At 45.9% G+C, this 13,116-nt stretch overlaps 1 protein-coding gene across 1 annotated transcript in view; it reads left to right on the top strand.

Moving 5' to 3' along the window:
- dysf (dysferlin, limb girdle muscular dystrophy 2B (autosomal recessive)) overlaps positions 1–13,116 on the top strand; it is a 322,715-nt gene that overhangs the window by 299,726 nt on the left and 9,873 nt on the right. The window contains exons 53-55 of the mRNA XM_078555028.1: positions 2,070–2,236; positions 4,567–4,676; positions 11,517–11,664. Of these exons, the coding sequence (XP_078411154.1) occupies positions 2,070–2,236; positions 4,567–4,676; positions 11,517–11,664 (425 nt within the window). The remainder of the gene's footprint in view (positions 1–2,069; positions 2,237–4,566; positions 4,677–11,516; positions 11,665–13,116) is intronic.

Below are 13,116 nucleotides of genomic sequence, written 5' to 3'. Positions count from 1 at the left end.
CAAAAGAGCTGAACTCCAGAGGTGAGGTGAGAGTGACTGCCCTTGACATCAAGGCAGTATTTGACCAAATGTGGCATCAAGCAGCCCTAGCAAAACCGGAGTCAATGGGAATCAGGGGGAAACTCTCCACTGGCTGGAGTTATACCTAGCACAAAGGAAGGTGGTTGTGATTGTTGGAGGTCAATCATTTCAGCTCCAGGACATCACTGCAGGAGTTCCTCAGGGTAGTGTCCTCGGCCCAACCATCTTCAGTTGCTTCATCAATGACCTTCCTTCCATCATAAGGTCAGAAGTGGGGATGTTCGCTGATGATTACACAATGTTCAGCACCATTCGCGACTCCTCAGATACTGAAGCAGTTCATGTCCAAATGCAGCAAAACCGGGACAATTTTCAGGTTTGGGCTGACAAGTGGCAAGTAACATTTGCGTCAAACAAGTGCCAGGCAATGACCATCTCCAACAAGAGAGAATCAAACCATGTCCCCTTGATATTCAATGGAATTACCATCACTGAATCCCCCACTATCAGCATCCTGGGGGGCTTAATATTGACCAGAAACAGAACTGGACTAGCCATATAAATACTGTGGCTACAAGAGCAGGTCAGAGGCTGGGAATCCTGCAGAGAGTAACTCACCTCCTGACTCCCCAAAGCCTGTCCACCATCTACAAGGCACAAGTCAGGAGTGTGATGGAATACTCCCCACTTGCCTGGATGAGTGCAGCTCCAACAACACTCGAGAAACTTGACACCGTCCAGGACAAAGCAGCCCACTTGACTGGCACCCCATCCTTAAATATTCACTCCCTCCACCACCGACGCACAGTAGCAGCAGTGTGTACCATCTACAAGATCATAAGATCATAAGACATAGGAGCAGAAATTAGGCCAATCGGCCCATCGAGTCTGCTCCGCCATTCAATCATGGCTGATAAGTTTCTCAACCCCATTTTCCCGCCTTCTCCCCGTAACCTTTGATCCCCTTACCAATCAAGAACCTATCTATGCACTGCAGAAACTCAGCAAGGCTCCTTTGACAGCACTTTCCAAACCCACGATCATTACCATCTAGAAGGACAAGGGCAGCAGATACATGGGAACACCACCACCTGCAAGTTCCCTTTCAAGTCACTCACCATCCTGACTTGGAAATATATCGCCGTTCCTTCACTGTCACTGGGTCAAAATCCTGGAACTCCCTCCCTAACAGCACTGTGGCTGTACCTACACCACATGGATTGTAGCGGTTCAAGAAGGCAGCTCACCACCACCTTCTCAAGGGCAATTAGGGATGGGCAATAAATGCTAGCCCAGCCAGCGATGCCCACATCCCTAGGGGGAATTTTTAGAAATACACTGGAAATGGTACAAGGCAGGGCTCTGAAAGGGTTAAATGACAAAGACCAGCTGCATAGACAATGCTTGTACTCCCTTGAGTACAGCAGATTAAGGGGTGATCGAATGGAGTTTGCTTAAGAATTTGGTAGGGTAGGTAGAGAGAAACTATTTCCTCTGGTTGGAAGTGGTGGGTGTTGTGGGGGTGGGTGGGTTTGGTGTCCAGAACAAAGGGACATTACCTTAAAATTAAAGCTAAGCCGCCCAGGGCTGGTGTCAGGAAGCAATTCTTCCCGTTAAGGCTAATGGGAATCTGGAGCGTCTGCCCCAAAGACCTGTTGAAGCTGGGGTCAACTGAAAATTTCCAAAGTGAGAGCCATAGACTGACTGATCAGAATGATTGCCAGTGAAAAGAGACAGGTGCTGAGGGAAGATTAGAGAAGTAAAACGGGTCCAAAAGTGACGCATCAATGCTAAATGGGACAGAGAAATTAAACCCAGGACATTGCTTTAACTAGCAGGCGGAGACAAAGTGATCATTGCTACTGGAAACAGGTCGACAGATTCGTCTCTTCGCTGTTTGTGGGATCTTGCTGTGTGCAAAATGGACCGGAGCGTTTCTCTGAGTAACAGCGGCCGCTGTGCTTGGAAGTGATTCAAGTGTGTGTGAAGCCCTGAGAGATGTTGTATCGGTACCAGTAACTCTGACTGAAATTCTTCCCTGCCTTTAGGTTCTGTTCAGATGGATCTTAACAAGATGCCCAAACCAGCCAAGTCAGCCGAGAAGTGCGGCCTGATGACCCTCGAGGGCGACAAGTACGTCTCTCTGTTTGAGCAGAAGTCAGTGAAGGGTTGGTGGCCTTGTGTAGCCGAGACACAAGGGGAGAAGATCCTTGCTGTAAGAGTTCGCCTCATCCTTGCTTAATTTGCTGATAATCTAACAACAACCTGCATTTATATTGCGCCTTTGACATGGTAGATTTCCCGCGGCGCTTCGTGAGAGCGTAAATAGATAAGCATTTGCCGTTGAGCCAAAGGAGGGGGGGCCAGGTGACTGGGAGCTTGATCCTCGAGGTAGGTTTGAAGGAGGGGTGAAGAGGTGGAGGGAGAACGGCTTGCGGAGGCAATTCTGTGGCTTGGGGTCTAAATAACTGAAGGCATAGCCACAATGGTGGGGCAAAGGGAATGGAGGGGGGGGAGTGTAGCATGGAAGAGCACAGAGGTCTCAGAGGGTTGTAGGGCTGGAGAGGGGGTGATACAAGGACTCCTGTCTTCCCAACTCTTAATTGGAGGAAATTTCTGCTCATCCAGTTCTGGATGTCAGATAATCATTCTGATCGTTCAGAGACAGTGGAGAGGTCAAGAGAGGTGGTGGTGAGGTAGGGCTGGCTGTCATCAGCGTACATGTGAAAACTAGCACCGTGTTTTCAGATGATGTCACCAAGGGGCAGCATGCAGATGAGAAATAGGAGGGGGGCCAAATGTGGGAGGATGGGTCGTTAATTGAGCCTTGTGCGGTTGACTTGTTCCTGTACCTCCCTCACACACTTACTGGAAGCAGCCCCACATGCTGATGTTAAATGCTTGTTATTACTTTTTTTCAATCTCACACTATCTTCCCCACGCACCCCCGCCAACTTAAAGCTGAGCTGCATTAAAAATGTGCAGGGATCTCAGTTCAGAAACTGAACTGGACTAGCCATATAAATACTGTGGCTACAAGAGCATGTCAGAGGCTGGGAATCCTGTGGCAAGTAACTCACCTCCTGACTCCCCAAAGCCTGTCCAGCATCTACAAGGTACAAGTCAGGAGTGTGATGGAATACTCCCCACTTGCCTGGGTGAGTGCAGTTCCCACAACACTCAAAAAGCTTGACAATGTCCAGGACAAAGCAGTCCACTTGATTGGCACCACATCCACAAACATTCACTCCCTCCACCACCGACACACAGTAGCTGCAGTGTGTACCATCTACAAGATGCACTGCAGAAACTCAGCAAGGCTCCTTCGACAGCACCTTCCAAACCCACAACCACTACCACCTAGAAGGACAAGGGCAGCAGACACATGGGAACACCACCACCTGAAAGTTCCCCTCCAAGTCACTCACCATCCTGACTTGGAAATATATCAGCCGTTCCTTCACTGTCGCTGGGTCAAAATCCTAGAACTCCCTCTCTAACAGCACTGTGTGTGTACCTACACCACAGGGAGTGCAGCAGTTCAAGAAGGCAACTCACCACCACCTTAAGGGCAATTAGGAATGAGCAATAGCAACGCCCACATCCGGTAAATGAATTTTTTAAAATGCAGAGCAGTACTGCAGGAGTGCTGCACTGTCAGAGGTGCCATCTTTTAGATGAGATGTTAAACCAAGGCCCTCTCAGGTGGATGTAAAAGATCTCATGGCACTATTTAAAGATGAGCAGAGAAGTTCTCCCCAGAGTTCTGGCCAATATTTATCTCTCAAGCGACAGCTGAAAAACAGATTTGCTGGTCATCATCACATTGGTATCTGTGGGAACTTGTATATAAATTGGCTGCCGTGTTTCCCTTCAGTGACAGGAGATGAAGTGAATAGGTGGATGATTCCTGGGATAAAATGGTTGTGCTGTTAGGAAAGATTGTGTAGATGGGCCAATACCCTCTTGAGCTTAGAAGAATGAGAGGTGATCTCACTGAAACCTAAAATTCTTAGTGGGCTTCACTGGGGTAGACGCTGAGAGATTGTTTCCATTGGCTGAAGAGTCAAGGGGTCGTAATCTCAGGGTAAGGGGTCAGCCATTTGGGACTGAGATGAAGAAACGTTCCTTCACTTTAGTGAGTTGTGAACCTTTAGCGTTCTCTACGCCAGAGAGGTTGGTGGATGCTCAGTCGATGATTATATTCAGGGCAGGGAATAGATTTTTGGGCTCTAAGGGAATCAAGGGATATGGGATGGGGCAGGAAAGTGGAGCTGAGATCAAAAGATCAGCCACGATCATCGTGAATGATGGAGCATGTTCAAGGTTTTACATGTCCTACTCCTGCTCCTATTTCTTATGTTCTTAATTATGCAAAATGGTTTGGGATGTTGGTGAAAGGCGCGATAGAAATGCAAGTTTTTTCCTCTTCCTCTTTGACAATCCGCTGTTTCCCAACCTGTAAACTCTGGATAAACTACACACTTGCTCTGTTTCTTGAGGTTATCAAAACCCCTTTGAATGTTTGTGCCTTTCCTCACCCAGGGCAAAGTGGAAATGACTCTGGAGATCGTGTCAGAAGAGGAGAAGGAGGAACGACCTGCTGGACAGGGTCGCGATGAGCCCAACATGAACCCTAAGCTTGAGGAACCAAAGTAAGCTTTTCCTGTGTGTGGTTACTGCTGGCACTGTGGAATCGCAACTCAGCCACTTTCAGCCTTTAACACTTAGAATTTTGCTAAGTAAAAAATAGCTGTCGGCTAGAACTTAATTTTTATAATCATTCTGAGGATGTGGGTGTTGTTGGCACCAATGGTGTTTATTGCCCATGTCTAATTTCTCCTTAAGAAGATGGCGGCGGGCTTGAATCACTGCAGCCCATGTGGTGAAGGCGCTCCCATGGTGTTGTCAGGGAGAGAGTTCCCGGCTTTTGACCCAGCGACCAAGAAGGAATGGCCAGCAGTTCTGCAAGTCAAGGCGCTGTGTGACTTGGATGGTCTTCCTCTTGGCAATATTGATGTAGGAACATTTAATGCTCCTATGTTTAGGGTCTGGCCGGAGCATTTCTATGGACTTCATTGTACAAAGAATATGGAAAAGGTGCGGTCTAGATGCACTAACACGATAGCAGGGATGAAGAGATATAGTTCTGGTGGGAGACCGAAATACAAGGGCTGTATTCACGGAGCAGTGAAAGTTGAGGAGAGAATCTAATAAATCTAACAGAGCAAAGATTATTTCAACCAGTTAGTGAGTCAATAAGAAGATGGCATGAACTCAAGATAAGTGCTCAAAGCGTAAAGAGGGAGGTTAGAGTGAATACTTTGCACACAAAGTGTTATTTGTCACGTCTTCTCAACCATAACTGGATGGCATTTTTTGTCTAGTTGCTACTGTTGTTTCAGCAGTTTTAACGCTACTGAGTGACTTGCTAGGCCACTTCAGAGAGCAGTTAAGATTGAACAACAATGGGTGTGAAGCCTGGAGACACAAGTAGGTCAGAGGTGAACCAGTTGCATTTTCGCAACAATCCAACAGTTTTAATGTCACTTGTACTGACAGCAGCTTTTTTTATAGCCAGGCTTGTTTTAATTGGCCCCCAAACTTACAAACTGCCGGTGTGGAATCACCTTGCACTCTCTGCGTTATTAGTCCAAGCTTTGGGATAACAAGCCCATCAACATAACCACGGCCCAAACCTACGGGTTTATTTTATAGATATGGAATCTACGGACAGGGGGATCTTGAAGGGCAATCAGTCACAACATTTTGGAGGAAGTTAGACACACGTGGAGGGGAAATTTCCCCGGGAGTTCTGCTTGCACCACTGAACCAGTTAATGCTGCAAACTGGGTTTCTTCTAAGTGAATTAACCGGAACAGGATAACTCTGGGGGAAATTCGCTTTCCTTGTCAACATCCAAGATTAGATTAAGTAGTCAGATGAAGGAAAAGGGAATAAAGTAGACGGCCGGTGAAAGGAATAGATTTGAAATGAATAGGTGGATGAAGAAAAGGAAATAAACTAGATGGGTGGATAAAAGAATAGGAGATAAAGTGATTAGGTGGATGAAGGAAAAGGGGTTGAACGGACATGGGAAAACATTGCATAACTGTGATTAGAACTAATCGCTGATGTGGAGAGTAAATACTGCCCCGTGCTGATTATTTCCGTAAGGTAACACTTGGGTATTTCTTTTTTTTATTCGCCCGTGGGATGTGGGCGTCGCTATCTTAGGCCAGAATTTATTGCCCACCCCTAGTTGCCCTTGAGAAGGTGGTGGTGAGCCGCCTTCTTGAGCCGCTGCAGTCCATGTGGTGTAGGTACACCCACAGTGCTGTTAGGGAGGAAGTTCCAGGATTTTCACCCAGTGACAGTGAGGGAACGGCGATATATTTCCAAGTCAGGATGGTGAGTGACTCGGGAACATAGGAACAGGAGAAGGCCGTTCAGGTCACCGAGCCTACTCCGCCATTCGATACGATCATGGCTGATCGAACACTTCAATGCCTTTTACCCACACTATCCCCATAACCCTTTATGTTATTGTTAATCAGAAACCCATTAATCTCTACCTTAAACATACACAATGACTGAGCTTTCACAGTTCCCTGGGGTAGAACATTAGAAATAGGAGCAGGAGTAGGCCATTCAGCCCCTCAAGCCTTCCTCACCATTCAATAAGATCATGGCTGATCTGCCCCAGGCCTCAACTCCACTTTCTTGCCAGCTCCTCATGGCCCTCAACTCCCCGATATTTCAAAAATCTATCTACCTCCTCTTTAAATACTTTCAGTGATCTAGCCTCCACAACTCTTCGAGGTAGAGAATTCCAGACATTCACTACACTCTGATAGAAGAAATTCCTTCGCATCTCAGTTTTAAATGAGTGTCCCCTTATTCTGTAACTATGTCCCCTAGTTCAAGATTCCCCAGGTAGTCGAAACATCTTCTCAATGTTTACCCTGTCAAACCCCCTCAGAATCTTGTGCATTTCAAAGATTCACAACCTTCTGAGTCAAGAAATGTCTCCTCATCTTGGTTCTAAGTGGCTTCCCCTTATTTTGAAATTGTGTCTCCTGGCTCAAGACTCTCCAACCAGGGGAAACATCTTACTTGCATCTACCCTGTCTATTCCTTTAAGTATTTTGTAGATTTCAATGAGATCACCTCTCATTCTTCAAAACTCTAGAGAATACAGGCCCAGTTTCCCCAATCTCTCTTCATAAGACAGTCCTGCTATCCCCGGAACAAGTCTGGTGAACCTTTGTTGCCCTCCCTCTATGGCAATAATATCCTTTCTGAGGTAAGGGGACCAAAACTGCACACAGTACTCCAGGTGCGGTTTAACCAAACTTCTATACAATTGAAGCAAGACTTCACTACTCCTGTACTCAAATCCTCTTGTGATAAAGGCTAACATTCCATTAGCCTTCCTAACTGCTGTTGCACCTGCATGTTAGCTTTCAGTGACTTATGGACAATTCATCCTTTGTATATCTACACTTTCTAATCTCTTACCGTTTAGGAAAAACTCTGCACATCTGTTCCTTCTACCAAAGTGGATAACCTCACATTTTCCACATTATATTCCATCTGCCATGTTCTTGCCCACTCACTAAGTCCATCCAAATCCTGTAGCTGCTTTACATCTTCCTCACAACACATATTCCTACCTAGCTTTGCATCATCCGCGAATTTGGAAATATTACATTTGGTCCCCACATCCAAATCATTGATATATATTGTGAACAGCTGGGGCCCAAGTACTGATCCTTGTGGTACCCCACTAGTCACAGCCTGGCAACGTGAGAATGAGCCGTTTATTCCCACTCTCTGTTTTCTGCCTGTTATCCAATCCTTAATCCATGCTGGTATATTGCCTCCTATCCCATGTGCTTTTATTTTGCTAATCAACCTCCTGTGGGTGACTTTATCAAAAGCCTTCTGAAAACCCAAGTATACTACATCCACCGACTCTCCTTTATCAATTTTGTTAGTAACATCCTCAAAAAACTCCAACAAGTTTGTCAAACATGATTTCCCATTCTCAAATCCATGCCGACTATGCCCAATCAGATCATTATTAGCCAAATATCCATCTATCACATCGTTTATAATAGATCCTAGCATTTTCCCTTCTACTGATGTAAGGCTAACAGGTCTGTAGTTCCCTGTTTTCTCTCTCCCTCCCTTCTTAAACCGTGGGGTGACACTTGCTACCTTCCAATCTTCAGAAACCATTCCAGAATCTATAGAATTTTGGAAAATGATCACCAATGCATCCACTATTTCTATAGCAACCTCTTTCAATGCTCGGACGCAGAACATCAGGTCTCGGGGACTAATCAGCTTTCAGTCCCATTAATTTCTCCAACTCAGCCTTCTTAATTATATTAATTTCCTTCAACTCCTCATTCTCCCTAGTCCCTTGGATCCCTAAATCTGGGAGATTTCCTGTATCTTCCTCAGTGAAAACAGACACAAAGTAATCATTTAGCTTCTCTGCCATTTCTCTATTTCCCTCATGAATTCTCCCGACTCTGCCTGTAATGGACCCACATTTGTCTTAGCTAGACGCTTCCTTTTTACATACCAATAGAAGCTTTTACAGTCCGTTTTTATGTTTTTTGCTAGATTGCGTTCATATTCTATTCTCCCTTTCTTTACCAGTTTCTCGGTCTTCCTTTGCTGTATTCTAAAAACCTCCCAATCCTCAGGCTTACTGTTACTTCTGGCAACTCTATAAGCCTTTTCTTTTAATCTTATACAATCCTTAACTTCCTTTGTCGGCCACGGTTGACTGATATTTTTTGGGTTTTCTGCACCTTGAATGAATGTATAGGTGCTGTAAACTATGTAATAGTTCTTTGAAGCCTAACCATTGTCCTACAGCCGCTCCATGACATTCTTGACCCTGGCACCAGGGAGGGAACACACCATCCTGGAGCCACATTTACTGCTGCAGAAATGCCTGTCTGATCCCCTGACTATGGAATCCCCTATCACTATTGCCCTTCCATTCTTCTTCCCCCCCACCTTCCTGTACAGCTGAGGTACCCGTGGTGCCACAGGCTTGGCTCTGGCTCCACTCCCCTGAGGAACTATCGCCCTAATCAGAATCCAAAATGGAAAATGGATTAGCAAGCAGGATAGACTCAGGGGTCTCCTGCACTAACTGCCTGGTTATCTTAGACTGTCTAGCGGCCATTCATTCCCTCTCTGGCTGTACGCTTCTGACCTGCGGTGTGACCACCTCCCTAAACATGCTATCCATGTAGCCCTCTGCCGCACGGATGTACAACAGCGACTCCAGCAGCCGCTCAAGCTCCAAAACCCGGAGCTCAAACTTGTGCAGCTGGTGATACTTCCTCCAGATGTGTTTGTCTGGGACACATGGGTGGTGCATTCACGACTTCACACATACCACAGGATGCACACTCCACTTGGCCAAGCTGACCTGCCATCCCGTAACTCTAACAACTATTTATTACACTTAGAGTAAGTGAATGAGTAGAATAAATTGCTAGTAACAACATTACTACACTTAACACTAACTTTATCTCACTTTGGTTTACTTTATTACTTCATTTCACTTTGACTTGATTTAACTTTAATGCGAGGGGGACTTCCAGGTGGTGATGTTCCCATGTATCTGCTGCCCTTGTCCTTCTAGGTGGTAGGGGTCGTGGGTTTGGAAGGTGCAGTCTGAAGGAGCCTTGGTGAATTCCTGCAGTGCATCTTGTAGATGGTACACACTGCTGCTACTGTGCGTCTGTGGTAGAGGGATTGAATGTTGAAGGCGGTGGATGGGGTGCCAGTCAAGCGGGCTGCTTTGTCCTGGATGTTGTCGAGTGTTGTTTGAGCTGCACTCATCCAGGCAAGTGGGGAGTATTCCATCACACTCCTGACTTATGCCTTGTAGATGGTGGACAGGCTTTGGGGAGTTGGGAAGTGAGTTACTCGCTGCAGGATTCCTAGCCTCTGACCTGCTCTTGTAGCCACAGTATTTATATGGCTAGTCCAGTTCAGTTTCTGGTCAATGGTAACCCTTGGGGTATTGATAGTGATTCTATGTAACTGCAGTCCTAGACTATGTTAGTAATTGAGAACAATAAATACTGCACTTGTCAGTGTTGCGAACATCCCAAGAACTAAATAATAATATTTTTTAAGAAACAGCTGAAATCTTGCAATGGTGTCATAAATCATTGAATCTCCCTCAGCTCTCCCCCGGTATTCCAAGTGTGCTCCAGCAGGTGAGTAACACCATGTCTCATATGGCGAGTGTAGCAGGCTTGGGAGGAACAGGTTACTTTGGACCTCACGTTCCCAAAGCTCTCCACCACTGGAGGTTCTCCTCACCTCATGCCTGACTCCGTTGTAAACTAATCGATAGAGATTGACTGCAGTGATTCATCATCAATTCCTTTATTATTGTATTAAGCGATTCCGAGATGGTAGAAGGTGAATGATATGAACCTTGGTCTTTTTTCATCTATGCTCTTATTTTCGACAGTGGACAGACAACCCACTCGAACAATTTATTGTCTAATGATGAAAGTGGCAATTACCCTCTGTTGTGCTTCCAGATCAAATCCAACTACAGCTTGGGTGTTGACTTGACTTTTCAATGTTTCTATAAATTATTCACACATGTTTCCACCCATTGTCCTGCCTTGTCCTCTCCTTTGACCCAAGTCCTGCTCGACCCTAGTGCTGTCCTGTAACCCCAATCCCACCCAACCCCGGTCTTCCCCTTTGACCAGTAGTGCACGTGTCGGAACCATGCAACTCTGTTGGGCTCCAACTGCGCCTAGCCTGGAGAGACAAGTGTCGATTTAATCATTTGTCATGTCCCCCTTTGCAACTCCTAGCCCCTTGGAGCATGAAAAGGGGTTTAAGATGGCAGCTGAACTCCATAAGACTAGCTGTTGACATATCCAGATGGTAGGTGGCAAACTAGGTAGACCCAGCTCTAGCAGTTCCTATGGTCTTGTGACATATTGATCAAGTGTGCCCAGGAGTTCATAGAAGGTGAGCTAACCTACGCTCAATTCAACTGGAAATCTCAATATGTTTATGATCAGTATTGATAGCCATTAAGGCAGCTCCCTCACATCTCTGGAGCAGTGTTGCTTCTGAGTCAGTCCTTGTCCTTGATAATCCAAATGGGATACTTCTCTTTGGAACAGTCTCGAGATGGGCTGAGATTTACACTCCCCACTTCAACTCTGCCCTGACCCTTATCCATTTCTCTGGATTAGGGAAGGAGGGATCATTGGCTATGTGTAGCCGAGTTCCTGAAGGGATTCCTTTTGGCAAGTTGCAGAAACAAGAACTTGCATCTATTCAACGCTTTTCACAGCCGCATGATGTCCCAAAGCACTTTGCAGCCAATGAATTAGCTTTGAAGTGCAGTTGTAATGTACGTGGTTTATTGTGCGTTGATATATCACCGAATCCTCACTAATCTCCCCATCCTTGTGTGACAGGCGGCCGGACACTTCTTTCCTATGGTTCACCTCTCCCTTGAAGACCATGAAGTACATCATCTGGAGAAAATTCCGCTGGATGATTCTCGGACTGCTCCTGTTCCTTCTCCTGGTTCTGTTTATCATCGTATTCCTGTACTCCTTCCCGGTGAGTTGTGCATCTAACGAGGTGTCAGCTGTGGCTCAGTTCATAGCACCCTCGCCTTTGAATCAGAAGGTTGTGGGTTCATGTCCCACTCCTGGAAAAAAAAAGACAAGAACTGTGAATGTACTCGAAAGAGTTACATGTGTTTGCATAGTGCACACGGGTGAAAGGTTATTCCCACTGGATAGTATGTGGCAGTGATCCTATGTTGGTCATAAATCCTAGAGTCATAGATTCACAGCGTTACAGCATAGAAGGAGGCCATTCGGTCCATTGTACCTGTGCCAGCCCAAAGATCTTTGAGAATTGTTCAAGTTTGAATTCCACAGCCCTTCTGGCACATACGTAGAAATTATTTCTCTCTGGTCATAGAGTCTAGAATAAGGGGCACAATCTTAAAATCAGAGCCATGAGTGAACGCACTTTTCACACATAAAATTCGTCAAAATCTGAAGCTCACTCTTCCAAAAGGCTGTGGATTCTGGGAGTCAACTGGAATTTTTAAGACTGAGTTAGAGTTTTGTTAGGTAAGATTATCAAGGTCTAGGGGACCAAGGGGGGTAAATGAGTTAAGGTACAGATCAGCTATGATCTCATTCAATGGTGACTACTGCGGTAACCCGTGCTACTTTCCTATTGGTTACTGCAGATCATGTGATTTTCCTTAACACGTATTATTCTTAAAGGTACATTACACACTAAGTAAAACCATAATTACTACACTGTGTAACAGGCTCAAGGGGCTGAATGGCCTCCTCCTGCTTGATGTAATATGCTCGAAGGGCTGAATGGCCTCTTCCTGTTCCTGTGTAACAGGCTCAAAAGGCTGAATGGCCTCCTGCTGTTCCAGTGTAAAAGGCTCGAGGGACTGAATGATGATCTCCTGTTCCTGTGCAACAGGCTCAAGAGCCTGAATAGCCTCCTCCTGTCCCTGTGTTACAGGCTCAAGGGGCTGAATGGCCACCTCCTGCTCTGATGTAACATGCTCGAAGGATTGAATGGTCTCCTGTTTCTGTGTAGCAGGCTTGAAGAACAGAACGGCCTCCTCCTGTTCTTGTGTAACAGACTCAAGAAGCTGAATGGCCTCCTGCTGTTCCTGTGGCATCCCCCTGATTCCCATTGACTCCAGTTTTGCTAGGGCTCCTTGATGCCACACTCAGTCAAATGCGGCCTTGATGACAAGGGCAGTCACTCTCGCCTCACCTCTTGAATTCAGCTCTTTTGTCCATCTTTGAACCAAGGCTGTATTCAGGTCAGGAACTGAGTGGCCTTGGCAGAACCCAAACTGAATGTCAGTGAACAGGTTATTGCTAAACAAGTGCTGCTTGATAACACTATTGATGACCCTTCCCATTACTTTACTGATGATGGAGAGTAGACTGATGGGGCGGTAATTGGCCAGGTTGGATTTGTCCTGCTTTTTGTGTATAGGACATACCTGGGCAATTTTCCACA

The sequence above is a fragment of the Cetorhinus maximus genome, chromosome 1 (genome assembly GCF_964194155.1).
Source record: "Cetorhinus maximus chromosome 1, sCetMax3.hap1.1, whole genome shotgun sequence".
In the NCBI taxonomy this organism is placed as follows: Eukaryota; Metazoa; Chordata; class Chondrichthyes; order Lamniformes; family Cetorhinidae; genus Cetorhinus; species Cetorhinus maximus.
Note: the sequence above shows the minus strand (reverse complement) of the source record. Positions and strands in the feature narration are given on the sequence as shown.